This window comes from Monodon monoceros, unplaced genomic scaffold (genome assembly GCF_005190385.1).
Source record: "Monodon monoceros isolate NGI ecotype Baffin Bay Population unplaced genomic scaffold, NGI_Narwhal_1 Super_Scaffold_22, whole genome shotgun sequence".
Classification (NCBI taxonomy): domain Eukaryota; kingdom Metazoa; phylum Chordata; class Mammalia; order Artiodactyla; family Monodontidae; genus Monodon; species Monodon monoceros.
Genome location: NW_021703779.1, coordinates 127,491,282 through 127,518,590, shown reverse-complemented (window position 1 = coordinate 127,518,590; position 27,309 = coordinate 127,491,282). Strand labels below are relative to the sequence as shown.

At 58.2% G+C, this 27,309-nt stretch overlaps 3 protein-coding genes across 4 annotated transcripts; all 3 read right to left on the bottom strand.

Moving 5' to 3' along the window:
• Window positions 1-6,261: 6,261 nt before the first annotated feature.
• FAM50A (family with sequence similarity 50 member A) lies at window positions 6,262-12,617 on the bottom strand. Of its 2 annotated transcripts, XM_029240992.1 has the most exons (13): window positions 12,426-12,617; window positions 11,131-11,215; window positions 10,933-11,032; window positions 10,515-10,660; window positions 8,382-8,458; window positions 8,203-8,269; window positions 7,986-8,047; window positions 7,684-7,760; window positions 7,402-7,456; window positions 7,188-7,236; window positions 7,025-7,095; window positions 6,820-6,930; window positions 6,262-6,709 (listed from the first exon to the last, which is right to left on the bottom strand). In XM_029240992.1, exons 1-13 carry the CDS (start codon window positions 12,534-12,536, stop codon window positions 6,701-6,703), a joined length of 1,020 nt encoding a protein of 339 aa, XP_029096825.1. In that variant the 5' UTR covers window positions 12,537-12,617; the 3' UTR covers window positions 6,262-6,700. The 2 variants fall into 2 exon arrangements, with proteins under 2 accessions (XP_029096825.1, XP_029096824.1); XM_029240991.1 differs by having other exon boundaries at window positions 7,684-8,047.
• Window positions 12,618-13,250: 633 nt separating this feature from the next.
• Window positions 13,251-19,204, bottom strand: GDI1 (GDP dissociation inhibitor 1). The gene is made up of 11 exons (XM_029240919.1): window positions 19,019-19,204; window positions 17,719-17,826; window positions 17,472-17,571; window positions 17,195-17,329; window positions 16,526-16,724; window positions 16,134-16,265; window positions 15,483-15,582; window positions 14,977-15,148; window positions 14,552-14,696; window positions 14,371-14,425; window positions 13,251-14,280 (listed from the first exon to the last, which is right to left on the bottom strand). The coding sequence occupies exons 1-11, from the start codon at window positions 19,061-19,063 to the stop codon at window positions 14,128-14,130; spliced, it is 1,344 nt and encodes a 447-aa protein (XP_029096752.1). The 5' UTR covers window positions 19,064-19,204; the 3' UTR covers window positions 13,251-14,127.
• Window positions 19,205-19,842: 638 nt separating this feature from the next.
• Window positions 19,843-27,309, bottom strand: ATP6AP1 (ATPase H+ transporting accessory protein 1). The gene is made up of 10 exons (XM_029241288.1): window positions 27,095-27,309; window positions 26,721-26,847; window positions 24,261-24,335; window positions 23,798-23,991; window positions 23,329-23,369; window positions 22,426-22,511; window positions 21,780-22,021; window positions 21,247-21,294; window positions 20,934-21,165; window positions 19,843-20,701 (listed from the first exon to the last, which is right to left on the bottom strand). Exons 1-10 carry the CDS (start codon window positions 27,247-27,249, stop codon window positions 20,492-20,494), a joined length of 1,410 nt encoding a protein of 469 aa, XP_029097121.1. The 5' UTR covers window positions 27,250-27,309; the 3' UTR covers window positions 19,843-20,491.

Genomic DNA, 27,309 nt, shown 5'->3' with positions numbered 1-27,309 from the left:
CCCGTTGCGGAGCACAGGCTCCGGACGCGCAGGCTCAGCGGCCATGGCTCACGGGCCCAGCCGCTCCGTGGCACGTGGGATCCTCCCGGACCGGGGCACGAACCCGTGTCCCCTACATCGGCAGGCGGACTCTCTACCACTGCGCCACCAGGGAAGCCCTCCTTTTCTTTTTAAACAGATTTATTGACCTATAATTCATCTGTCACCCTTGAAGCAAGCCCCCATATACCCCTTAGCAGTCCTCCCGGGTCTGCCCCATATGAATTTTAGGATGAGCTTGTCAGTTTCTGCAAAAAAGCCAGCAAGGGTTTGATAGGGATTGAATTGAATCTGTAAATCAATTGGAGAGTGTTGCCATCTTAACAAGATTCTTTCCATCCATGAGCATGGGATGTAATGATTAACTTTATGTGTATTAATTTCAACTTGGCTAGGCTGTAGTTTGCAGTTATTTAATCAAACTCTCATCTAAGTGTTGCTGTGAAGGAATTTTGTAGGTGTGGTCAACACCGACAATCGGTTGACTTTAAGTAAAGATTACCCTCCATAATGTGGGTGAGTCTTGTCCACTCAATTGAAGGCCTTAAAAGCAAAAACTGAGGTTTCCAGGAGAAATAGATATTCTGCCTCAAGACTGTAATGTAGAAGTCCTGCTAGAGGTTGCAGCTTGCCGACCTGCCCTACAAATTTTAGACTTGCCACCTTGCCAGCCCTCACAATCTCATGAGCTAATTCCTCAAAATAAATCGTGTGTGTGTGTGTGTGTGTGTGTGTGTGTGTGTGTGTGTGTATCCTGTTCTGTTACTCTGGAGAACCCTAACTAAATATTTTTCCATTTATTCAGGTTTTCTTTATTGTCTTTCAATGACATTGTCTAGTTTACAGTGTACAAGTCTTGCATTTCTATTGTTAAATTCATTCCTAAGTATTTTATTCTTTATAATGCTATTGTAAACAAAATTGTTTATTGCTATGGTATAGAAGTACGATTGATTTTTGTGTAATGATCTTTCATCCTGCAACTTTGCTGAACTCATTTATTAGTTCTAATATATTTTTTAGAAGATTATTAGGATTTTGCACCTACAAGATTATGTCATCTGAGAATAGAGATAGTTTTACTTCTTCCTTTCCAACCTGGACGCCTTTTATTTCGTTGTGTTGCCTAATTGCCCTGGCTACACCCTCCAGTCAATGTTGGATAGAAGCGGTAGCTTTCTTTTTAACTTTATAATTTGAAATTATTTCAGACTTACAAAAAAGCTGTAAGAATAGTACAGAAAGCTCCCATGTACCCTTAACCCACATTCACCAAGAGTTCATATTTTGTTCCATTTGCTTTCTCATTCTCTCTCGCTCTCTCTCCCTCTCACTTGTGGGTGCATATGTGTTTATTATATATAAAAATAATATTTTTATCAACTGTGTCTAAGTAAGCTATCAACTATGTCTAAGTAACTATGTCTGCATACAGCTTACCCCTTTGCCCCTAAATACTTCACTCTGTATTTCATAACCACAGCATAATTACTGTATGATTATTATAGACTCTTACATAACCAAAGTATAACCATCAACATGAGAAATGTTAATGTTAATACGATAACATCATTTTATCTAAGGTCTCATTCGAATTTCACCAATTGTCCTCATGATGTTTTTTCTGATCCAGGATCCAGTCTAGGATCCCACGTGGCATTCGTTCTCATGTCTCTTTGGTTCCCTTTAATCTGGAACATTCCTCTGCTTTTCTTGGCCTTTCATGACATGGACATTTTTGAAGAGTGCAGGCCAGGTGTTTGGCAGAACGTCCTCAGGTTGGATTTGTCTGATGTTTTCTCAGGGTGCGATTTGGGCTGTGTGGTATTGGGAGGCTACCAGGCCCTCTCTGTGCTTCTTATCGGGAGGCAAGTGTTATTGTTTTGTCCCTTCACTGTGATGTTAACTTTAAGCATTTGGTTAAGGTGGTGACTGCCAGTTTCTCAAGTGGACAGTTATTATTTTTCCCTTTGTAACTAAAAAGCAGCTTGTAGGAAGATACTTTGAAACTAGGTAAATATTCTGTTTTTATCAAAATGTTACCAGTCATTGATAATTCTTGCCTAAATCAATGATTACTCTGATGGTTACAAAACAGTGATTCTTCTCCCTCTATGATCCCTCCTACATTCATTCATTGGCATTCTCCTGTCAGGAAGAGCTCCTCTGTTCATCTATCTATATATTCATTATCAGTGTGGACTCGGGGATGTGGATTTTATTCGATGGACTGTAATCCATTATTGTTTTTTTGTTTTGTGTTTGTTTTTTTGGCCATGCCACTCATGGTATCTTAGTTCCCAGAAACAGGGATCGAACCCCCATCCCCTGCATTGGAAGACGGATTCTTAACCACTGAACCACCAGGGAAGTCCCTTGGGTAGCTTTTAAAAAAAATTTCCCTTTATGGGAGTTCCCTGGTGGCCTAGTGGTTAGGCTTTCACTGCCGTGGCCCGGGTTCAATCCCTGGTCGGGGAACCGAGATCCCACAAGCCAAGAAGAGCACGGCCAAAAAAGAAAAATCTTTCCTTTTAATATAGCTATGTTATTCATTTGAAATACACTTGGGAGAATTTGTTTGTATTCAGTTTTAGCTTTTCCCCCCCCATCCTGTTGATTTTTTTTTTTAGTATGTAAAATAGCAACATGTGTCCAGAAGTCAAAACTACATCAGAAGAGACACATCCAGAGGAGCATCACTCCCTCTCGCATCCCTATCACCTGGTTCCCTCCTACCCCTTTAGGTAACCGGTTTCATTAGTTGCCTTCTTTTCCTGTTTTCTTTTAAAATGAGCTTTATTGGGGTATAACTTACAGACAATAAATGACCCCACTTTAAGGGTACAGTTCAATGAGTTTTGACAAATACATACCCCTTTTAACCACCCTCCAGCCAAGATACAGGCCATTTCCATCAGCCCAGAGGCCCCTCTGGGTTCCCTCCGCCCAGCCCCAGGTGGCTGCCCATCTGCTTGCTGTCACCATGAAGATGGTGAGCATCTTTTCACTTGTTTTTTACCGTTTTTTTAAAAAAAATTATTGGAGTATAATTGATTTACAATGTTGTGTTGCTATTGCCATTCTTATTCGTCTTCTGTGACATTGTGTATTCAAATCTTTTGCCTGTTTTTTTGTTTCTCATTCGGCCACATGCACAGGGCATGAAGGATCTTAGTTCCCTGACCGGGGATCGAACCTGTGCCCCCTAGCGGTGGAAGCACAGAGTCCTAACCACTGGACCACCAGGGAAGTCCCTTTTGCCCGTTTTTTAAAATTAGGATGTTTGTCTCATTTTTATTGATTTGCAGGAGTTTACGTGTGTGTGTGTGTGTGCGTGCGCACACGTGCGCACGTGCATGCAAAACATATCCTGGATACAAGCCCTCTGTCATAAAAATATTTTCTTTTCTCCAAGCCAGTGGCTTGTCTTTTCATTTTCATAATAGTATCTTTTAAAGAGCAAAAGTTTGGATTTTTGATGAAGTCTAATTTATCAGTTTTTCCTTTTATGATTGTTTTTTGTCTCCTGTCTAAGAAAACTTTGCATAGACCAAGGTCACAAAGGTTTTCCCCCATGTTTTATTTATATATAGTTTTAGTTTTAGCTTTTACTTTTAGGTCTACAACCCATGTCAAGTTCATTTTTCTGTGTGGTCTAAGTAAGGCGTATAAGTTTCCTGTGGCTGCTGTAACAAAGTTCCACAAACTGAGTAGCTAAAACAATAGACATTTCTTCTCACCTTATTTTTTTTTGCGGTACGCGGGCCTCTCACTGCTGTGGCCTCTCCCACCGTGGAGCACAGGCTCCGGACGCGCACGCCCAGCGGTCATGGCTCAAGGGCCCAGCTGCTCCGCAGCATGTGGGATCTTCCCGGACCAGGGCACGAACCCGTGTCCCCTGCATCGGCAGGCGGACTCTCAACCACTGCTCCACCAGGGGAGCCCTCTTCTCACCTTTTAAGACGATAAAAATATTCTGGGAGTAGACAGAGGTGATGGTTGCACAACATTGCGGATATACTCAATGCGACTGAAATGTGCATTTTTAAATGGCTAATGGTTATTTTTATGTTATGTGAATTTTTCCTCAGCTGAAAAAAATTGAAAATAAAAAACAAAATCCCACAGTTAGAGACCACATGTGCCATCTCAGGTTGCATATGTCCCCCACCCCTTGAGGAGTGACAGTGCACTGTGCTCGAAGCCTGGGAACCAGGACTCTCACCTGGTGGTGGTGCTGCAAAATGGGAGGGGCCGGGGGCGGGGGAGTCTGCCACTGTCTGGAAAATTAATTATGCCTTCCCTGGCCGTCCAATGGTTAGGACTTGGCACTTCCACTTCCGGGGCACGGGTTCCATCCCTGGCTGGGGAACTAAGATCCTGCAGGCTGCATGGCACGGCCAAAAAGTTTTAAAAAGATTTAAAACGGAGGAGGCTCTGTATGCACAGATCTGGAGAGACACGTAGGCTACTGGTGGGCGTATTGTTAAGCAATAAACGCGAGTGCTTTGTTGGGGCAACTGGACCCTGAGGGTGAAGAGCTGGCCCCCGCCCCTCCCGCTCATTCTGGGCACTGCCTCTCTGACCTTTCCTCCCTTCCTCGCCTTCCCCTCTCTCCTTCCCTCCCTTCCACCCCACTCACCTCCAGCCTGCCTTCCTGTGTCGACACACCTGCTCTCCTCACCGCCTAGCCCACCCCCACCCCCGGCAAACACTAGTCCCCAGAAGCCTTGGTGAGCACTCACTGGCCTCGGTGACCTCGTGTAGTTCTAGAGCATCAGATAATAGCTGTCCCAGCAGCCCCCAACTTTCCTCTGCGGCCCCCGGACCTCTCCCCTACACTCCACACTCACATGAGTTCAAGGTCCCGAGGAGAGGGCCCCCAGCACGACAGTGCCCTTCCTGGCAGGAGTGCTGGCCTGCACTGGCCTCCAGGGAGGAAGTAGGGAGCCCAAGACTGCCAAGCAGAAAGCTGGCCCTTTCTCAGCCCTTTCTTAGGATAAGGGGCTCCTCCCTTGGGCCCCACCAACCATGGTGTCTTTTCCATCCCTCCAATGGCCACAGGGAAGGGGGTCTCCTCCCCTGACTGCCTCCCTGCCCCCTTGACCCTGACCCCAGACGTCTCCCTTCTTCCCAGCAACTTAGGGCTGTTTCCCTGACAGGACCCAAGATTGGGCCTCAAGGGGCTTGTTTTCCAGAAGCTGCCGGGCCAAAGGCGGCTCCCTCAAATCATGCAGTCTTCTGGTGGCTTCTCAAAGGGGGCAAGAGGGCGTTGGCGCAGGCCAGAGGATCCCCCCGCAGGGTTCCTGGAACCCAACAGAAAGCCCCATCGATTTCCTCAGCGTTGTTCCCCACATCCAGGACTTAGGGTCAGGCCTGGCCACCCCTCCCTGCTGTGCCCCAGGTGCCCAGGCCTATTCTACCCTCCTCCCTCCTCCAAGTGACCCTGGATGGCCCCGCCCCAGACACAGGGTAAGGAAGCCCAAGTGACAGCTCCTAGCTGCCAGAGGGGCCTCCCCAGGCCACGGCTGAACAGGACAGAGGGCCCTGCCACAGAGGAGGGCACAAGAGCCTGTGCACCCAGCAAAGCCCACCACCAGCGTCAGATCTGCACACTGGCCAGGGAGGTGGGGCCGGACCCAGAGCGGAGACGCTCCCTGCCGGCTGGGGTCTGTCCCCTGTCCCCTCTGCCAGGTCTCAGGCAAGGGGAATAAGGGGGGAGCAGGGGTGGCGAGCTTACCTTCCTCAGCCTCCTGGAGCTGGGCGCAGGGGAACCAGGGGAGCTGGCCGCCAAGGCGGGGCAGGAAGCAGGAGCACACATCCCCAAGACAAGTTCCCCCCTTGGGGCCGTGACAGCGACCAGCCCCAGGGCAGCCTGAGCAGAGCTGGCCGTGGGTGGGGTGGGCAAGCAGTGAGTACAGGGCATCCACAGTGGCCTTCCCGTGTCCAGTCTGGGGAGAGATGCTGTGACAGGGATACAGGGTGGCTGGGAGCCACAGGACAGCCGTGTCCCTTATGGAACGGGCAGCTAGGAGACACAAAGGAGCCCAAAGTCCTGGGCGGGAAGCACGGGGAGGAATGCCCTTCCTACCCATGTAGGTGCCGCAGTGGGGACGAGCTGGGCCTGCTGAGGCCCCAGTGGATCCCAAATATCCCTCCCACCCTCCCACCCTCCCACCCCTGCCAAACACACGCTTTCTTGCAAGACACAGAGAGCAGAGATATTGTATAATTCCATTTATGTGAAACTTCCAGAACAGGCAAATCCATACAGACAGAAAGTAAACTAGGGGATGCGAGGGGCTGGGGGTCAGCTGCTAATGGACGTGGGGTCTCCTTTCGGGGTGATTCACAACACTATGAATGTACTAAGTACCCCTGGATGGTACACTTTCAAATGGTCACAACGGTGAATTTTATGCTATGTGAATTTTAGCTCAATAAAAAAAAAAAACTTTAAAATAAAACGCACAACAGGTGCTCTAGCTCTGACGTGTGTATCTCTGTCGTAAAAGAAAAAGGCGGTAAACACAGCACCAGGGGCAGGGGCTGAGCAGGCCCCGTCACGTCTCGGGAGCAGGGAGCCGGGCGCCTGGAATCCTGGGGCCGCAGGCAGGGCGCCGCAGGGAGCCGGAGGGGCTGGGGCTGCGCTGCTGCCACATCACCGGATCTGGTGCAGGACGAGGGGACAGAGAAGGAAAGGTGAGCTGAGCAGGGCCAGGCGGGCCTCCCGCCGGGCAGCCAGGCCAGCTCCCACCCAGTGCTCGAGGGCTTCTGTACCGTGTACTTGTCCCACTTCTTCTCAGGGTCGTAGGGCTCCCAGCGGCTGGCGGGGAAGATGTGCTTGTTCTTCTCGTACCAGCTCCGCAGCACCACCTTGCCCGCGTGCGACTGAGGACGGGAGAAGGGCCGGGCGCTGCGGCTCAGGGCTCAGGGCCACGTGGCTGGACCCCTCCTACCCGCGCAGTGCCCCGGCCCACCGTACCTCATCCTTCTCCACGGTGGCATCACTGAGCAGCCGCACGTCATCGTGAACGTCGAAATTGAAGAGGGGCCCTGCAGGGACAAGGAGACAAGAGGCCAGGCCCCATCAGCTGACGCCCCGCGACACGGGCAAGCGGCCGGGGGGCGGCGCCAGGCGCACTCACCGCTCTTCCCTCGCGCCTTGGTGACGATGAAGTCATAGAAGCTGTGGTGCTACGAGCAGAGGGCAGGAAGGCGACGGCAGGTGAGCCGCCTGCAAGCCGGGTTCCGGCCCTGCCCACCCGAGCCGAAGACCCAGGGCAGGCGGGGCCCCCCTCGAAGCCCCCAGGTGTGCCACGGCCCGAGACCCTCCCCGCAGCCCCCAGAGAAGGGACTCACGTGGGGTATGATTAGGTCCTCCTTGATGTACATGAGCTGCTCCACCCCTGCCGACCTGAGGGAGAAAGGACCAGATAGCAGGTGGCCAAGGACACCGGGGCACCAGAGCCAGGAGGCAGAGGCCCGCGATGCTGGAAGGGGGATGGGAAAGGGGGCACGGCCCCCTTCTCAGGAGCACGGGGCCCGGCGTGCCGCGAGCGGCAGCTGCCACCTGGGGTCCCGAGCGCCAGGGCTGAGGCTGCAGACTCCGGTGCACCCCGTTGCACGCCCGCGCAGCCCCACCTGAGCTCGCTGAAGTCTTTGCGCAGGATCTCGAGGGCCTTCTGCAGGAACTGCTGCATCGTGTTGCCCTTTTTCATCTGTGTGAGTGACCCAAGAAGAGGCAAGAGGGAAACCGTGCGGGGAAACCAACCGAGGAGCTGGGAAGGGAGGATGGAAGCCCGGAACCCTCCTCCCTGCTCCCCCCGAACCCCCAGGGGCCACCCATACCAAGGGATTGACAGCTCCTTCCCACCGAGGCCAAAGGAGGCTGGGCCCGAGGGGCGAGGGGCATGGGGCACGGGGCGCAGGCCCCACAGCGTCACCTTGACTGTACGCCGGTGCCCAGAGCCATCCCAGTAACTGAAGGTGATCTCGATCTCCTCGCCTACAAAACAGAATTGCCGCTTGGCCTCCAGACCCCGGTGTCCCCACTCCCTGCCAGCTCCCTGGGGCTCGGGGCGCTGCCCAGAGCAGTGCTGGCAGGAGCACGGGTGCGGCTCCCAGCCCCGGGCCACGCACATCCCGCTCCGGGAGCCTCACTCTTGATCTTCTCCTGCTTGGCTTCCCACTCCTGCCGCAGCTCCTCCCGGAGCCGATTCTCCTCCTCCTGGAAGAGAAAGAGGCAAAGGAGGGAGGCCCAGGGCTGCCCAGGGGGCACGCAGGGCCCCACTTCCTGAGCAAAAAAGCCTCCGCCAGGGCCGGGGTCAGGCCGCCTTTACCTCCCGGTCTCGGTCAGGCAAGAAGCTCGTGTCCACATCTGGGTTCTTCCCCAGTTTCCTCTTCTTTGTGGTAATCTCTGGAGCAAAAGGAAACACAAGAGTCAGTGGCACGATGGCCCTTGCCTCCGGGGCACCCCAGACCTTTGTCACCCAGGCCTCAGCTCAAATGCAACCTCCTTGGAGGCTTCTTGGACTGTCCTGGCCGGGACGCACAGCCCTCTTCACAGCACCTATGGAAACCTTTATGAGAGGCACCCTTGCCAAGGGGCCTTCACCTTGGTCTCCACTGCCAGCAGCTGAACAGGAGGCTGGTACCAAATTGTTGCCCCATCAGCTGTGACCTGGAGTGCCTCGGGGGACTTAAGGCCTCAGTGCCGGTGCCAGAGGGAGAGAAGGTCCTTTGCACCAGAGGGGCAGGACATCCACATCTGACGTCTCATCCACTTTTCACGACAGCCTCAAAAGGTTACGACATTCCTTTTTACCAGGAGACGAAGCTGAAGCCCAAAGTCCTGTGGTTGCTACTATCAGAACCCGCGGGGAGGAGGGAAGGAGAGGCCCCACTTGGGCTCAGGCCAGGCCTGACACCTTGGACTCTGCAACTCACTTTCCCCAATTAGGGCACAAATGAACGAGAACAGTGATTCTTTAACTTGCTGGTCTCGGCACCCTGGACAGTCTTACAAGTCACCAAGGACCCCAGAGAGCTCTTGTCCCTGGGAGTTGTAACCATTGACAGTCACCAAATTGAAAATTAAATCTGGGAAGTGCCAAAGACTCGAGAACATGAAAGCATGCATTCTATCAGCTGTCGGAGGGAGGACGGCATACCATGTCACGTGACCTCTGGAAAAATCCACTGCACGCTCATGAAAGAACAAGAGTGCAAAAGGCCAAGAACGTCTTAGCACAATTATGAAAATGGTTTTGACCTCGCAGACCTCTCGAAAGGGTCTCGGAGACCCCCAGGGGTCCCTGGAGCACTCTTTGAGAACCGCCGACCTAGAAGACAAGCCCATACTCCAGGGCAGGGGTTCCAGCGCCTGGACAAGTCACAAAAATTCCACGCCAACTACCCATGGCCGGGCCCCGGAAACCAAACCTCCAGGGGGAGGGAAGCACCCACAAAGCCCCAGTGACACACAGTGAGGTTGAAAGCCTCCCCCCAGACCCGTGCTGTCCCAAAGGTGGCCTCTGCCATACAGATGGGCAGCTCACACCAAACGCAACTGACCTGCCCGTGGCAATATTTTAGATACCAAATATTACTAGTTACTGCTACTCAACAGTAGTGAGACTACCCCAGGGGTTTCCCCCCCGGGGGGCGGGCAGGCTCTTCCTCCTGACAGCACTGGCCGCTCCCCTCAAAGCTGTCCCAGTGCCATCCCCTGCCTTGGTTCCCCAACACTGATCCCAGGCCACCACATCCTGGCCATCACGCTTTCTAACCCAGACCAGGCCTGTGCTGCATCTTCCCCGGTCCTCAAATGTGTCCACTTCTGCCCGCTCTGCTTCTGGGCACACTCATCTCTTGACTCTACGTGCTTCTCCACCCGCCTCTCTCTGGGTGCTAATGAGATTCCCCTCACCCTGAAGGCCCAACTCAATTTTCCCCCCTCCCTTGGCCCCAGCGAGACACACGCTTCCCCGTGTGTCTCCCACCAGGACAGGGACGGCACCCAGCTTCTGTCCGTCTGCCTCGGCCCTGGCCCGGCCGTGAGCGGGTGCCCAGCACACAGGGGCCCCATGGTGACCTCAGCTTTCCTGAGTCGTTCCTGTGGCCCCTTGTTCCCTTGGGCAAGGCCTGCACTGTCCAGTGAGCAGCCGCTTAGTTTCTGCGGTTGGGTCAATTTATACTGAAATTATTCAAACAGAATTAAGTTTGGTGCCCAGCCACACGAGCCCCACACAGCTGCCCAGGGACCGCACAGCTGGTTCCCACTCAATCGGCCACCAAAAGCGAGCCCCCCACTCAACTTTGCCACGGTGAAGACTTGGCCCTTTCCCTCCTGCCCCAACTTGTGAGGTCCGGGACCCCGAATGCGGCGGGCAGTCAAGGCTGTTGGCAGAGGTGCTTCTTCACTTGCGAGCTGGACGCCAGGACAGAGCTCTGCCAGCGGGACCTGCCCCCACCTTCCCTCTCCAGCTCATCATCGTCCATGGTCGCCTCCTCCTCCTCGTCGCCTGCCTCGTCCTCTTCCTCCAGGGTGAAGGACAGGCTGGAGATCTTCCGCTTGGCCTCCTTCTTGCGCTCCTTCTCTCGCAGCTTCTCCAGCTTCCTGCCGAGGCATGGGTGGCCGTCACGCATGTTCCCACCCCCCGAGGCCCCTTCCCCGACCCAGAGCCACCTGTGTGCTCAGTGCGGGTCCCACTCCGCGCAGGCCCAGAGGAGTCCTGCTGGCCCGGGGCACTTCAAGTTCACGGGCAGGCAGGGCTCTGATGATGAAAAAGGTTCCCCCCTCCCCTTCCACGTGCAGGACCAGCCTGACCCGCCCCCAAGCACGAGCTCCATCCAGAGGGGAAGGCCGCTGGCTGGGAGGAGACGACCCACAGCTGCAGCTCCTTCGACTGCTCCTTCTTGGCCAGCTGCTTCTCCCGCTCCTTCACCAGGGCCTCCTGCTTAGCCTTCATGTCGTTCAGGGTCACAAGACCTGCGAGGTGAGGAGAGGCGGGGGCAAGAGGCGGTCACCCAGAGTCAGCCATGCAGCCGGCCTCAGCCCGGGAGTGGGGACACAAGCGCTTTGCTCACCCACGGTGCTGGACTTGAGCTCCGCCTCCACGGCGTCATAGTGCGCAGAGAACTTCTTGTCAATGTTGGATTTCATTATGTTCTCCTGTCCGGGAGGGAAAGCAGCAGTGAGGGCCACCTGCCACCCCACCATGCAAGTGGGGACCTGGGTTCTAGTCCCAGGTGTGTCCCTAGACTCACTATGATGTGACCTTGGGAAAGACATGTCCCCTTCCCTTGACTGATGGAAGGTTCCACGGGGCTGTGAGAGGCTCTTCCAGTGCCGAGGGAACCAAGTGGGGTTGTTTCCCCGTGCCATCTGTGCTGCTCTGGGCCCTCCACAGGTCCCACTGGGAACCAGAGCTCACTCAGTGGTTGGTGTTCTTCACGCCCAGCTCTTAAGCTGAAGCTCTGGAGACCCAAGGCAAGGAGTGCTAGGAGGGAGCAGAGAGTGGCTGGCGGCCTGGTCCCTCACCGAGCAATGCTGCTCCCTCCTGGCCCCAGATGTTGCCAACAGCTTCCCACGAGGCCTCCTCACTCCAGCCCAGTCCCATCCCACTTGGTACCAAGTAGGTCCCTCTCTGGCCAGCAGCCTCCACAGGAGGTGGCCAGCAGAGAAATGTACCTCCGTCCCGCCACTGAGTTCGCACTGAGACAGTGGGGCTGGGGCACAAGTGTAAACCGAGGCAGCACCGGGCCTCAGCATGCAGCCACTTCCTTGGGCCCGGCTGCCACAGTACCTAAGGCCTGCCCTCCCCTTGCGCCGAGTCCCTGCTCTTCCACCGACTCTCCCCCAAAGGCCTAAGTGGAGGGCTCCTTCCTTCCTGACGGCCCACTGCCACTGGCCACTCACTGAAGCCCTTAGTGAACCGCGAGCACCCCAGACCTTCCTGCCTGCCTCTGTCCCATGAAAAGGGCTCCAGAATGAGTCCGGTGGATTGGCTGGGGCCCACCCTTCCTGATATCCATTGGATCTGGGCCTGACTCTCAGGGCTGAAGGGCCAGAGAAAGAATGCTCTGTGCCCTCGAGGATCGCCCCAATGCCAAAAATGTAACCATTGAGTGTGGCTCCTTCCTGCTGGAGGCTTGTCACAGCCCACCTCCTCTCAGCCTTCTGCGCCCATTTTACAGATGAACAGACTGTCGCCGGCTCATTTCCGCCCCTTGCTAGAGATCTGCGAGCAAGGGTCCCACCCCCACTCGCTGCCCGCGCTCTGCTCCCGCTCCCCGGGGCCCCGCGCGACCCCGGGCGGCGGGAGCAGAGCACGGGCGGCGGGCCGCGCGCATGCGCCGAGGCGCCCCGGCCCGGCCCGCACCTCCGCGATTCTCTGCTTCATCTGCTCCATCTGCTCGCGCTGCTTCTCCCGCTTCTTCATCAGGTGCATGGCGCGGCCCGCCTCGCTCGCGGCACCCTTGTACTGAGCCATGGCGGCGGCGACAGCGACAGCGGTCCGGCCGAGTCTCACGGGCTGCAACGGCTGTGGAGGCGGCCGTGCAGTCAACTGACCCCAGCGCCGTGACGTCGCTACCGGGGAACTCCCTGCCACCGCGCCCCGCCCCCGGCACGTGACTGCGTGCCGCCCAGCTCCGCCCCGCCGGCCGCCGGAAGCTGGACGCCGCGGTCCCTCTCTTTATAGGTTCCCCATCAGTTCCTCAACAGTAACCGCCGGCACGAGGCTGGGTTCCCAGTCCTGCTTCCCTCTGTTGACCCCAAGGCTGGGCCTCCGGGCCCCTCACTTCCTCGATGTTGATCTCAGTCTAAGGGCAGATCCCCATCCCCTCGCTGCCTCCCTGCCTGAGGGCGTCCTGGTTCCCCCTGCTTCCTTGGCTTTGACTCCCCTCCCAAGACTGGGCCCCAGCCCCGCGTTTCCCCAGGCCATGAGGCTGGGCCTGCGCTTCTGCTTCCTCCACCTCAGCCCCCACCCCAGGCCAGACCCCTCTCCCTCGATTCCTCTCACACTGACCCCTTGGGCAGGGTGATGTGACCTGTTTCCTTCCTGATGGAGTCACCTCTTAACAGCCATCAGGAGCAAAGCTAAGCCCCACGCAGTCCCAAGCCTGGGTAGGAAAGCAGGACAGCCCAGGGAGCCAAGGCCCCGCCCCAGATGCAGCTTTGGGGAAATAAAACGAACGATCTGGGCTCAGGTTTCAACACAGTTTTATTGGGAGGTTTTGTTTTCTGTGAAATACACTAGAGGTTGGGGAAGGGGACACATTCACTTTGCAAGATAAGGGTTTCCCACCACTAAGGGGAAGGAATAGGGCAGGGCACACGGGGTTTGGATCCATTTTCCCACCTCCTTCTGCTTTGCTCACATGTCTTTTCTCTCTCAGCAAGTACTAGCAGACACAAAGACAAGAAACAAAAACCAAATCAACCTCCAATGGGGCCACACCCAAGCCCTCTTCCTTCCCAGGCTGCACCAGGGTCGCCAGGGTTGGGAAGGCCAGGCCAGGGTAGCTGCTCCACAGCCCCAGGCCGCACCGTGAGGCTGCAGGGCACAGTGCTCCCTTCTCACACAGGGTGGGCCGAAGTTAATAAATTAGAATAAATTACGGGGGTCGGGTAGGGAAAGGACTGCAACTTTGTGCTGGGAGGGCCCCTTCTCTCCAACACACAAGAGCTGGTGGGGGGAGGCAGGGGGCATCTCCAAAGGCCACTAGAGCAGGGGTAAGAGCGGTGGGGGCAGAAGTCAGCTTTTCCTCCACGTTCCTCCCGAACAGAGCAGAAGAATTAGGGGTGGGGGGAGAGACACACACAAGGAGAGGAACCCCCTTCTCCCAGGATAAGGAAGGGCCAAGAAAGAGTATACTAACCAACCCCCCCCCATCTCCCAAACCATCACTAAGGTTAAGGATTTGGTCAGTGAATCAATGAGGTGGATGACAGGAATGTGGTGGGGGAAGCAGAAGATGCTGGAAACGGGGGTGCCCAGCCACGCCCATCTCCCCAGCCCTTGAGGAGAACAGGCTCAGGTTGGGGCAGAGGGCACCAGGGGCTGGGGCCGGGGTCGGCAATCACTGGTCAGCTTCTCCAAAGACATCGTTCTGTTTGCGCTTCATGTTCTCAAAGTCAAAAGCGGAGCCTGCCATGCGCTTGTAGATGTCTTTGATGTCGTTGCAGGTTGTCTCAAAGTGTGTAGTGGCATCATAGGAGCAGGAACAGAACACCTGGAAACAGCCAGCGCCCGGGGCCCGAGGTGAGCTGGGCAGGGGCCCTGAGCGGGCAGCCAGGAGCTGGGGCCGGGACAGGCTGCTTACCTGGCTCTCAGAACCATCGTCGATGGGCTCGTACAAGTCACTGATGGCCACAAACCTGACGGGCAGATGGAAGGGACGAGACAGGTCTCACAACCAGCCATGCCCTCCCTGATGCCCACCCTCCGGCTCCTTGGCTCCCTTCCCACCCCCCAGCTTCCGCCCCAGCCCCCCAGCCCCTCACTTCTGGTCAATGGGCTCCAGCAGCTCCAGGGCCGGCTCAACCTCCTTTTCGGGCTCTGCGGTCTCCACCGTGGTGCTGGCGATGGCAATGTACTTGCCCTGCGCGGCCACGTTGTGTGCGTAGGAGATCATGCACACGTAGATGTCTGTCCACAGGAAGGGCTCGGTTAACACGGGCACGTGGGGGACCAAGCTCAATTTTGGCCCGCCCACCCTCCCCAGCCCTGCAGAGCGGGCAGCATCCAAGCTGCCACCCTCACGGAGGAGAAGAGGCCAAGCCAGCCAATGCCTTGGACCTCAGGTCATGGGGACTGCAGTGTGGGTCCCTGTTCTCCCATGGCGGGATCTGGCAGGGAGCCAGCCCCCAGGCTGAGGGGAAAGGCATGAGCCACAGCGGAGAGAACACGTGACTTCCTCCGGCCCTACCTGACTTCCTGTTGACCTGGTTCTGGGGGATGATGACCTGGCAGGAGTTGGCATCGTTGGTGTTCTTGATGGGGTGGCTGAGGACACAGATGATACGGATAACCTGGCCAGCCTTCCGCACGCGGTCTGGGACGTAGCTGGGGTCACAGATCAGCTGCTTGCAGCGGGCCACCTGTGAAAACACCAAAAGGCCTCGTCCCTATCTAATCACACCCCTCGGGGTTTCAGGGCCTGGACTCACGATGAGGGCTGGCAGCTCCGGCAGGCAGGACACTCCCACAACGTGCAGCTTCCTCCTGCGCCTCGGGGAGGGGGGCCCTGATACGCAGACGGCTGCCAACAGGATCGGCTACGTAGTCTTCTTCTGGAGCCCCGGTCCCCAGCCCGAGGCCCTCAGAGCTGAGCAGCAGCAGACCCAGCAGAGCCAGGGTCACTGGGAAGAGCACCTCTAAGGAGGGGGCGAACCCCGCCCAGACCAGCGTGCCTGCGCGGCGGGGACGGCTCACCTCTCCCTCGGACTTCACGCCCACCACCTTGCCGTTCTCCATGATGATGTCATCCACGGGTTTGTTCAGCATGTAGGTCCCCCCGTAGATGGCACTCAACCTGTGGTGGGGAGAGTGATGGTGAGGGCGCCCTCCCAGGACAAACGGGGACCAGTGATACTGCGCCACCTGCCCCTACCAGCACGAGGGTGCAGAGAAGGCGGCCCCAGGCAGGCAGAGCTCAGGAGACCTGGCAGCCCTTCCCAACTCTGTCACAGCCACACACTCAGGACTGAACCTGGAGTGGTCCTTCCTCTCCGGAGCTTATCGCCAGAATGTTCGGCGAAGGGCTAGCGTGAGGGTGGCTCCTCACGGAAATGTTCTGGGAAACAGAACGAAGGGCTCTGGAGAATCCGACTCGAGGTTTCCAGGCCCCGTTCCCAGTCCTAGTGCTGCCTGACTCAGGCCAGGAGCCAAGCAAGCCCCCATTTGTGCTTCTTCAACTCTGCACGTCAATACCCCACTGTGGTGTCACCACCCAAGGATGGTGTGAAATGAACTAGGACCACAGTGGGAAAGTACAAAACTCTGTGGAGGTACCCAAGGGGGCCGTTTCCATCGTTGGCCTCAGTCCTTCTTGGGACCGCCAACCGACCGAAGCCACACCCTTACCTTGCAAAGCCCTGCGGCAGCTCGCCAAGGCCATAGAGTGGGTACAGATACGGGCTCTTGCCATACCGGGCCAGGGACTCGCTGTACAACTTGATGCGGTTGATGGTCTCAAGACAGGGCTGGTCCAGGTAGCTGGGGGGATGGGTTCAGAAGAGGCTCCAACAGCAGGACCCCCAGTTCACCCCACCCAGGCACCAGGCCAGCCTTCCCACCACCCTCAATGGCCTGGGGAAGCCCACGGGTCAACTGTAGGGAAGGGACAGAAAAGGCGACAGGCAAGCGAGCACGAGACTGAGTACGAGAGGCGTGGGCCAAGAGAACAGCAGGCAGGAGCAGGTAGGGCAGGGTGAGGGCCGGATGAGGGGTGGTCTGCCATGCCAGTTTCCCCTCACTCATCGGTGCGGTAGAGCGCCAGGGCATGGCCAGTGAAGTCGATGACATCCTGGCCCAAGTCAAACTTCCGGTAGACGTCACGCATGCTGGTGTTCTGGGGGTCAACGCCCTCGAAGGTCTTGGCGTCATTCTCATCAAAGTTTGCCACAAACACCAGGAACTTACGGAAGCGCCGTTTCTCAAACATGCCCATCAAATCTGCGCGGGCAACGTGAAAACAATCATTGCACCACAGACAATGAAACTCTCCATCCCACCAAGCAGGCGGAGCAAGTGCGCACCCTGGCTCCCAGCTGAGTTCTCTTGCTGACCCCCACGTGACCTCAGATGAACTCCCTCTGTGCTTCTTGGCCTCAGTTTCCCCATATGTACGAAGAGTGAGTCGGGCTGGACGGCTCTGAGGGCCCTCCCAGCTCCAACACTTGGGGACGTTTCACTGATCAGGTGGAGCCCCTGTCAAAACCTGGAGTCTGTCAAGGACTCCACATCCCTTCCGCACGCGGACTCCCCTCCTGGCAACCAGTGGGAGGCATGGCCCAGGGCACAGAGGGATGACAGAGCAAGGGGCTTCTGGTACGGTGTGAGGAACGTGACCTTGGGCAAGGGGCGCCCTGCTCTGGACAGCGGCCCCGCCCCACGATTCCCTGGCTCAGGGGACCCGCACTCACTGGAAGCCAAGGCTTCAGTCTCGGTGGATGGTACTTTGTAGATCTTGCCCCCCTTGTAGACAAAGCTGCCCTCCACCACCTTGAAGTCCAGATAGCGTGTCACCTCTGTATACAGTAGCATCTTCACCAGCTGTCCTGCGGGGTGGTGTGGGCAAGGCAACAGCGTCAGCGTGGCTCACTCCAGAAGCTCTACCTGGTCTGGCTGCCCTTCTCTGGAGTCTGACCCTCCTCTGGTCATCCCAATCACCCCCCATAATACCTCCTTCATCTCCCTCACCGTTGGCCATGAGGAATTTGGGGATCAAGTCAACGTTCCAGTCTCGGCCCCGGCCCATCGTCTCAGGGGGCCCCTCCAGCAATTGAAAACGCTTATACAGCTGCAGGCAAAAGAGAGAGACCGAGATGCACCTCAAGGATGCCCCCTCCCGCCCCCACCCCCCGCCCAGAAAACCTGGGGAGCTGCTTCGTTCCGCACCCCACACGAGAGGTTAACAAGGGATGGGCCTGGGCCCCAAGCACCCTACCTCCTCCAGGGGGGTGATGGAGGAGCTCTCGCCCCCATAGTAGGGGTTCCGGTCCATATGCAGCACCTTCTTCCCGTTCACGGACATGATACCCGACAGGATACATTCCTGGGCGAGGGGCGATGTTCACTGCACTCCTACCTGCCCACATTCCCACCAGCAGCCCTGATGTATTCCCCACCCCAACCCTGAGAGGAGAGCAAAGCTGGAAGGACTGTGCCCCAACGGACAGCTCCTTCCATCCGTGGCTGGTCGCCTTGCCTAAAATTGGGGGTGGTGCTTTATTTGACCACGGCTTCCTTTCATATCATAACCTTGCTAGGCAAAACGGTGAACAAGGAAGAGAGTATCCAGCAGACACACGCAGGGTCTTCCAGCAACCCAGATACCAAGAAAGTCATCTACCTACGTAGAGCCCCACAGAAAAGCAGATAAAACACAATGAACCACAGGAAAGACCTAGCTGCACAGCCAAAGGGACCCAAAAGGGAAGCGAAAAAAGGCTTAGTTAGCATGGTACTGAAATCCCAGGCCCCACCCTGGGCTGCTCTTTCCTCAGAGAGGAGCTCCTGGCCGTGAGCCTTCCCAGCCACGGGAGGAGCTTCTGCGCCCGACTGAAGGGGATGCATCTCTCAAGGCAGCAGTCCGAGGGGGTTTGGGGGAGGGTAAACACCCTCACCAGTCACTGTCATCAGCCCAAGGACAAAGGCTGCAAATACGACTCAGCCTGAGGTCTCCACGGGAAACCGGGGTGGGGTAACGGGAATGTGGTCACTGCCCCCACTGCTGCTCCTTCTGGAACATTCCATGGGTCCCCGGGCCCCATAAGAACCCGGGGAGGCGGGATGAGGGCCCATCCTGGCCAGGTCCCCCGACCTGACCGGCGGTCCTTGTACTACTACATCCCCACCAGAATTAGCGCAAGATGGTAGGTGATGCTGGGCTGGCCTTGGGTGGGGGCCGGGTGGGCGGGGTCAGGGAGCAACGGGAGACATCGGGGCGAGCGGGGGTGCGTTTTCCGGCCCTGCCGGCCGGAATAGGGAGGACGGGAGGGGCCAGGGGTCGGGGCCCGGGGAGTTGGGGGGGGCGGCCAGAAGAGGGGCCGCTTCTTGGAGGTGGGCCAAGACAGTGGGTAGAAGCAACATCGAGGGGGGATGGGCATGGGGCTGTCTTTTCGGGGACACGAACGCCGGGGGCGGCAGCGCCGCGATGGCAATGATGGGAGGATGGGGCCGAGGGCTGCAGCATCCCGGGGAGGAGAGGGCGAGGCGGAGCCCCGGACGCCAGAGGCCGCACTTACGGTGAGGCCGGTCCCCAGCACGATCACATCATATTCCTCGTCCATGGTCAGGCCTCGGTGTCAGCGCCCGTCGGCTCCGGCTCCTCCTCCTCCTCCTCCTTCACCACCACCGCCGCCGCCGCCGCCGCCGCCGCCGCCGCCGCCGCCGCCGCCTCCGCCTCCGCCGCCGCCGCACTGGACCAAAGATGGCGGCGCTTCGGCCGTAGCCCGACCCCTCCGCCGCGTCAAAGAGTCCCGGCCCCTCCCCGCCCCCGCCGCGCCGACCGGGGCCACCGCCTCCCCGGGTTGTCTCCCGTGAAGGTTGCTGGGGTCCGGGCCCCACCACCACCGCGGCTCTGCGGGCAGCGCCCGCTCGCCAACGGCCCTGAGGGGAGAGCGGGCGGGGCGGGACGGGCGGGGCGGGCGGGGCGGCTCGGAAGCCGGTGCTGAGGTCCGCGAGGGATCCGTGCGCGGGAGCCGCACGCGCCCCGCCCCCCGGGAAGCTCAGCGCGGCCCCGCGGGTTGGGTGCGCGCCGCTGCGGCAGCCCGAGGCAGCCCCCTAGGGACGTAGGGGCGGCCATTGTCGCGGCCGTCTCCACCCCCTTCCCGGGCGCTGACCGCCCCCGCCCTCCTTTAGTCGGTTAGGGACGCAGCTTGCTAACAACCCTCCCGGCCTCCCCTGGCCGCCGGAAAAGCAGCCCGCAGGACGGACCCGTGCGAGACCTTCCCGCCTCCCTCTTGGTCGCGCTAGGCTACGGGTACATTCGCACGCCTCCTCCGGCAGCCCTCAGCCAAGCGCATCCTCCCTTGTGCCCAGCGCAGAAATGAGTAACAAGAGGCCCAAGCATGGCGACCCGTCTTTATTTTATTAGGAAGGAAACCACGAGCACCCCAGGCTCCTGCCAGGCACCCAGAGATCACACCCAGCCCCCCTGCCATGGAGGTCCCTTCCTTTTCAGGCCAAAAAAAAAAAAAAAAAACCCAGTGCACTGCTTATCCTTAGCACAACAGCACCAAAAAACAATAACACCAGCCAAGCAGGACAGACAGTTAAATAGTACTTCCACACCCCCCAAACTCAGGGAACTTCCAGCTCCTGGCTGCTACAAGGAGCCCCACAGAGCCTGGGGAGGGAGCAGTGGCTACACTAAAGCACTTATAAACAGCAAGGGGCGAAGGTGGAGAAATGAGAATAAATAAGGAGAAAGGGGGAGGAGGACGGGCCCTAGAACTCACGGCCCCTTCCTTCACAATGACCAAGCCTGGGAAATTTGCCTACTGTCTACGCAGAATACATACACCTTGGTGATAGAGGTGGGGAGTGGGCAGCCCAGGGAAGACCCTCAGCAGGTTGAACAGAGAGCCAGACAGGCTAAGAGGAGCCAGGAGTCATGCTACCGTAGGCAGAGGGGAAGCCCTCCCGTCCAGCATGCCTCTGGTGGGAACGCGACGACCTGGACACCAGCACGCCCTCACCCCCCCGCAGACGCAGGGTCACACGATCTGCGTCAGAGCTATGGTGGGGCCCTTGTGGTCGTCAAAGCGGTCCATGGTCTTGAGGCTGAGGATCATGTGCAGGCCGTAGGTGAAGATGAAGAGCATGAACAGGGAGGTGAGCAGCCCCATCCAGATGCCCGGGGAGAAGAAACCTGCACAGTCACTGGCGTAGGAGAACTGCTCACCCGTCACGTTGAAGGCCTGGATCTGCGGGACAGAAAGCACCGAGTGGCCCCACACAGGGAGGCCCAGTAAGGGCGTGGGAGCACCAAGGCGACAGGACTCTCCCTCACCAAGGCGACAGGACATTCCCAAGCCCTAACCCCAACCCAAAGCACACTGAGACTCTTCAGGCCTCTGCTCCCCCAGCCCCTCCCAGTACTGGGCTACCTCCAACCTGGGCTCCCCACCTCCGGGCGTGGTCCCTCCCCCTTCCTACCTGGAAGTCCTGAAAAGTCATCTGCCATAGAGAGGGTTGTGTGCCGGGCACAAGGAGATTGCCATTCTTGTTCAGACTGCTGACGTACTCGCAGTGGAAAGAATAGATGCTGGGCCCCGTGACCTGGGAGGCATTGAAGTAGGCGACGGAGCCATTGCTGTGGATTTCAAGGCGCTCCAGGGTAAACCAGTGTCGGGCAGACACCGGGTAGAAGCGGTTAGCCAGAATGAACCTGGGGGAGGCCGTGGAGGTGTCAGGCAGCTGGAGAGGCCGGAGCCGCACGAGCCCACCCGCACCTGCCTCTCGGACTCACCTGAATGTCACTGTGGTACCAAAGAGCTGTTCGTAGGTCAGCACAAGCCTGCAGAGTCAGAGGAAGAGGTGAGTTTTCAGGTTCTGGGATGGCCTTGAGCATCTTAGAGCAAGTTCCGCAGGTATCCTTCTACCTAAGCTGTACGGGGTCCTCACAGCCACCTGAAGAGGCAGTGCCTCCCACTTGACAGATAGGAAAACTGAGGCCCCATCACACCCTAAGTCAGGAACCAGCCAGCACACAGGTTCCCCACCTCCAGCTGAGAGCTCCTGCCTCTGGTTCCCCTGAACCCATGGCCACTCCTTCAGCTCCCCCTGGGGATTGCGGAGGCTGCCCAAGGGGGAAGTAGCAGGACCCAAGGTATTAACCACCGAGGTCGGACCAAGGACGAGAAGGCGTGAGGAGGCAGAGCTCTGAGCAACGCCCACTCAGGAGCCCTCCGCCAGCCTCCCCCCCGCCACAATGCCACCTGCATCCCCACGGCGGACAGCCCCCAACACATACCCCCTCAGTGGCATGTACTTCGCCCTTACCTGGCAACGGACTCGTTCCAGAAGGAGCCGGTCAGGTTGAGGCGGTCTTTATCCCCAAAGGTGAGGGAGGTCAGGTCCTTCCAGTGGTCCCTATATGCCACCGAGAAGTTTTGGGCCCAGAACAGGATCCGGGGGGCAGTGTCGTTGTAACTCACAGGGGAAAAGATCATAGGCGATGCCGACTGTCTTTGCAGCAGCTGGCGACCCAGACCCCCAGCCACCAAGGCTACATCGCGGGCCACCTGCAGAAAGAGCCCACAAGCCTTCTCTCAACAGCCCTGGTTCTCTCAGCAGGCCCTGAACCAAGCGGCCTGCCCTTGCGGTCCCCGCTGGGCACTCTCTCCACCATCTCAAGTCCCACCAGTCACGCTCATACTCAAAGCTTCCTTTGGGAAGCCTTCCCCTGGTGGCCCCTAAGCCTTTGTGATGTTTCTCGTCTCTGCACCTTAGGAACACTTGGACTTACTGTCCGAATACGCCAGCCAGTAAGGCTGTTGGGGTGAGATGGGCAGCGGCCGCCTGGAAGGAGGAAGCAGGACTTCACGGCTCATCCACGCCCCCCACCCCGACATCTGCCTGGAGGAGAAGCCGGCCCCCCTCCAGGCCCCTGGCCACACATCCCGGAGCCCTGGGCAAGGGCACGTACCCTAGGAGGGCGGACTGCCGTGAGGGCCGCCGTGTACGGAACGTCTTCCGACTTGAGCACGCTCAGCACCTGCCCGATGACCTCATCTGAGGAGCAACGGGGGGGGGGGCAGAGAAGCAAGTCACAGGCGGCCACTCGCGGCCACGCTTGCCACTGCCCGTGAGAACCCACCCGACTGTCACACGGCAGGGGCAAGGCTGGGGCCTTCCATGCACCCTCTCGGAGGCTTCTCTTGACGGTGCTCAGCGGGATCGCCGTGTTGAGCTGGGGAGCGCCGGATGTCTGCCCTGTGCGGTCCCCGTGCGCCGGCAACCGGCACGTCCTCTGGTGGGACGCCGAGATCCTCGCAGAGCCGGGCCCCAGCAACCTTCACTGGTGTTCGCTGTTCCCAGCAGCCGCTTCTCACCATCGCCCCAGCCCCAGCCTCCCCCCGGCCACCGTGGCCCAGTCACTGAATCCCTAATGCCACGTCCTAACTCACTGGAGGGAGGAAAGACAGACAGACACAGAAAACTCCAACTCTGCACCCGGAAAGTGTCCAGTGACCTTGCCAGGAGGAATGACTGTCCTTTACAGCCAAAGGAAGACCAGTCCTTGGAACTGTTTTTTGAAACGTTGCTGGTATATTCAAGCCCAAACCCGAGGATTCAGGCCGCCTGAGTGGAAACTGGCTCCACGCTGCACACGGAAGGCCCCTGGACATCCAACAGCTCTGCCAGGCTGGGCCCAGCCAGAGAGGGCCGAGGCCTGGGGACTGTCGGGGCCCTGCTCAGCTGGCCAGTTGCTGCCAAGAAGCAGGCGGGCCACCCTGGGAGGGCGGAGGGGCTGAGGAGCGCGGGCCAGCTCCTTGCGGCCAAGGGTGGGATGAGGACAGAAAACGTGCACTGCCCCGACCCCACTCACCATTGCCTGTGAGCACTTCCTTCGGTGCCATCAGACCCGAGCTGGGGAAGAGACAGAACATTAGAGACGCCCAAATCCAAATGGCCTCCGCTGCCCTGGGCCGCCGTCCTTGCCTGGTAGCCCCGCCACCTAGCACACTCGAGCTGCGGGCCCACTCCCACCACCGGTACCTTTGCTCACCTCACAGCCCTGCCTGGAATCCCCCGGCCCTCCTCCCCCAGCTTCGGAGTCCGGCTCAAGTCCCTGCCACCTGCTCCGTGTATGGTCCCCGCTAGGCGGGCCGGCTCCCCGCCAGCAAGGCCCACGTCTGCCTTGTCTCAGGAGGCCCGACAGGCTGAGGTCCTTCCCGCCTCTTCTGGCCACACAGGCACCTTCTGGGAGGGCCTCAAGGTGCTAACGGGAGGACTGTTCTCTTTGGCTGAGCTGCACCACCGGGGCCTGCGCCCTGAGGCTAGAGGCCGGGCCGTACCTGGCTGTGTAGGGCAGGCGGATGAGCAGCAGGGCCGGGAGGCTGGCGTTGAGCTTCAGCTCCCGGAGGGTGGCCAAGTCCACGTGCAGGGGGCTGGCCCCGAGCTTCTCCTGCAGGTAAGTGGTCAGAGTGCTGACCGCGTACCAGTCGACGGCAGGAAGCACCAGAGAGGAGGGGGCCAGGTCCAGGGCATTCTGGGGACAGAGCGGCAGGCGAGAGGATGAGTTAGCAAGGGGCCAGTGGACCCGGGCCAGCCTCCCAGACCTCTCTGGAAAGCCACGCCCACACCCACACCGGCTCTCATTCCAGGTGACAAAGAAAACACGCCACACCCCTGGCCCTGACACTAAGGCCTTTCTACCTTCAGCCAGCATCTCTGGCTCCTGAGGGGACAGTTCTTACTGTGCTGGGAGAGGGGGCACAGGATGGCCTCCAGGGCCTGCAGCTGGGAGAGGACCCTTACCTCCAGGTTAGAGAAGGCACTGTCCTGCTTGTTTCCAAACACGCCACCATACGCTGTGAAGTCCTCGATGCTCAGCTAGTAGGGAAGCAGGGAGATGGCCTCAGAACGCTGAGCTAGGGCCAGGGCAGGGGGCAGACACCTTCCCTGTGCGTTTGCAGGGCCAGCAGAATCTCATTCAGAGTCAAATTTGATCTGGTCCGAAGAGTGAGCAACGGTGTATTTTAGGGGTGGGGTGGGGCGGTGGAAGGTTCTGTTTTCTCCAGCACCCTCTTGGCAGGGTGAGGGAACAAGGAAGGTGGTCATGGGGTTGGAAGGAAGTCTGTGGGCAGCTGATTCATGGTAACCTCGGGAGTAAGAGTCAGCCACCCCCCGCGAGCAGACGGGAGGAGCTGCGGAGGGAAGAGGGAAGCTGTGGGGAGGAGCTGGGGGGCAGCCAGGAGCACTGGTTGCACGCCCCCCAGGGCAGAAGTCAGAGACAAGGAGAGCCTGCGCGCCAGCTGCGACAGGTAGAGCCGCGTCCGTCCGGTCTGGATGGGACCCTTTGCAAAGGAGGGGGAGAAGTGCCCCTCCCTGCCTGGTTTTGGTGGAAGGGGAGAGAGGTGAGGATCTCAGAACATGCTGGAGAAAGCACTGAAGTCTTCTGAGCTCTCTGGGCCACAGTAACCCCAACCCCATCCCTTTTCCTCTGCAACCTAGAGATGTCCTTCAGCTTCTGCCCCTCCATCCCAACTCCCAGCTTCCTCTGGCTTTTCCCGGTTAGGCCCAGAGGAGATCTTAATCAGCTTCCCTAACCTCATCCTGTTTAGTATACATACTTGCCCGGCCTCCTCTCCCTTCTGGGCAGGAATGTTGACCCTGTCTGGCCACCTAAGCTCTCATTCTGAAAGCCCAGGAACCACCGCTGTGTCCTCATGGCACTCCCTGCTCGAAATCACCCAAGGCTTCCTGCCACATTTAGAACTGCAACCAACGTCTTCCCCCCTTGTCTCCCGGTTCCTTGGCTGACCATCTCCTACCCCTTTCTCTCGCTCACTATACTCCAGCCACACCAGCTCTTCCACGGGCTCACCAGGAGCGCTCCTTGCCCAGGGCCTTTGCACCTGCTGTTACCTCTGTCAGGAATGCCCTTCCCCTACAGCCACACGGCTCCATCCCTCCCTCCACTTAGGTCTCTGCTCAGATATCACCTCCACAGCGAGCGCTTGCCTGGTCACCCTTACCTTAAACGGCATTGCCAGTCACTCTGTCCCCTTAGTCTGCTTCCTTCTTCTCTAAGGACTACAGAACTGACATTATATCATACACCAACTTAGCATTTACCTGTCACCCTCACGACAATGTCAGCATCTCCGGGGGGGCTTGGGTTATTCTGCTCACTGCTGTGTCCCCAACACTTAGTACCTGGTACACAGTAGGCAGAGTCCATATTTGACAAATGAATGAATTGAAGGAATGCCATAAGACAGGGTGGGGATGCCAGCTATATGTTTCACACGGACTGTGAGAAATGTTCATCACAGCCCTCTGATGTCAGTGGTGTCTTCATTTTACAGATGCGTAAAGGGGCATTTGCAGAGTATTTCACATGTCCAAAGGCCAGTAAGTAGTAGAACTAGAACTGAGTTCCAGTCTGACTACATTATTTACCACCTCCTGGGAAGACTACAGGCCAGCACAGCCACCACCACCTGCCCACAGAACGACAGAGCAAGACCAAAAGGGGAATGAGCCATACAGGCCATCAATGAGGAACCGACAAGCAGAAGCTCGATAACCTCCCAAATGACAATCCTACACTGCCCTAGAACCTTCTTGTGGTCTACGTGCCTGCTTTAGGAGCAGAAAGACCCAGATGGGAGGGTAAACAGTGTGCTGGATATGAGCACAAACCTGGGGTGGAGGGGTGTCCAACAGACTCAGGCTGGAACCAGCTGTGGCTTGCACAAGCCACACAACTTCAGCCAATCCTTCTTTGGCAGTAAAACCGAGATAATGACATCAGCTCAGCATAGTGCGAATGAAGCACTCAGTAAGTGATCATTCTTCGATTCTCTCTCTTACGGTGATTACAGTTAGAATCACGACTCTGCCACCCATTAGCTGTGTGACCTTGGGCAAGTCATTTGCCATCCTTGGGCATCACTCTTCTGATCTGTAAACACGGTGCATCATCCCCACCATGTAGAGTAGATCAGATAAGGGTCTGGCACTCACTGGGCATCTGGCCTCTGACCCTTTATTTCCCCCAATCAAGTGGGTGCCATTTCAAGGCCCTCACCATTCCCACTGAACGTTCTCCTACATGCCTTCCCAAGGGAGGAACCACACCTCCCTAGAGTTGGGACAAGGTCACTGAAGCTTCCCTTGAGGAATGGGCCTCAGTGTCCTGGGGCGGGGGGGGGGGGGGGGGGCCTGCCTGCCTCCTGATGACCGAGGGAGAGAGGGCTGTGGCAGGCGCACCTTGTCCTGAAGGAAAAGCAGCACGTTGCGGGGGCCCAGCTCCAGGGCGGGGTCTAAGTAGGTAGAGAGCTGCATGTCGCTGGTGATATGGCCCTCGTGGGTGTCGCCCGCAGGAGCCCAGAGGTCTCTGGCAGGGGACAGAAGACGTGCTGTCAAGCGGAAGCTCATGGCTTGAGATCGGAAACCCACGGGCTCCCAGCTTGATGCGTGGGGCCCAGAGCTTAGACCCAGCCCACTCGCTATGGAGCCGCCGAGCAAGGGACAGTCCCCCTCTGGGCCCCGCCGCCCCTCGCCAAGGACAGCCCAGGAGTCGGGCGAGGGCACCTCAGCCGACGCGGCGCGCAGCGCAGCCCGCCCCGGCCCGCCCCGCTCACCGGTCACTCGACCACAGCACCAGCGGCACCTGCTGCTCCGACGCCACCGCCACCGCCGCTGCCGCCACCATCACCAGCGGCAGCCATGGCATCTGCCAGAGCGCCAGGGACCGCCGCATCCCCGCCCGCACTCGATCCACCGCCGTCGCCGCCATCAAAACCTCTCGGCCTCCACTGCCTGGACCCACCGCGGCCGCCGCAGATCAGGTGACCGT

Bases quoted from the DNA above. Each gene is read 5' to 3' on its own strand.
- FAM50A (XM_029240991.1), bottom strand. From the start codon at position 12,536: ATGGCTCAGTACAAGGGTGCCGCGAGCGAGGCGGGCCGCGCCATGCAC. The intron at 10,661-10,932 runs GTGGGTCGTCTC...ATGCCTCGGCAG, and splicing joins CAGTCGAAGGAGCTGCAGCT to GAAGCTGGAGAAGCTGCGAG. The intron at 7,237-7,401 runs GTGAGTCCCTTC...CTCTGCTCGTAG, and splicing joins AGGACCTAATCATACCCCAC to CACCACAGCTTCTATGACTT.
- GDI1 (XM_029240919.1), bottom strand. From the start codon at position 19,063: ATGGACGAGGAATATGATGTGATCGTGCTGGGGACCGGCCTCACC. The intron at 14,697-14,976 runs GTAGGGCCGGAG...TCCTGTGGACAG, and splicing joins CCAGGTCAACAGGAAGTCAG to ACATCTACGTGTGCATGATC. The intron at 14,426-14,551 runs GTGAGGGGCTGG...TCTGCCCGTCAG, and splicing joins CTGGAGCCCATTGACCAGAA to GTTTGTGGCCATCAGTGACT.
- ATP6AP1 (XM_029241288.1), bottom strand. From the start codon at position 27,249: ATGGCGGCGACGGCGGTGGATCGAGTGCGGGCGGGGATGCGGCGGTCC. The intron at 23,992-24,260 runs GTAAGGGTCCTC...CTCTGTCCCCAG, and splicing joins GTGCCTTCTCTAACCTGGAG to AATGCCCTGGACCTGGCCCC. The intron at 22,512-23,328 runs GTGAGTGGGGTC...GTTGCTCCTCAG, and splicing joins GGAAGTGCTCACAGGCAATG to ATGAGGTCATCGGGCAGGTG.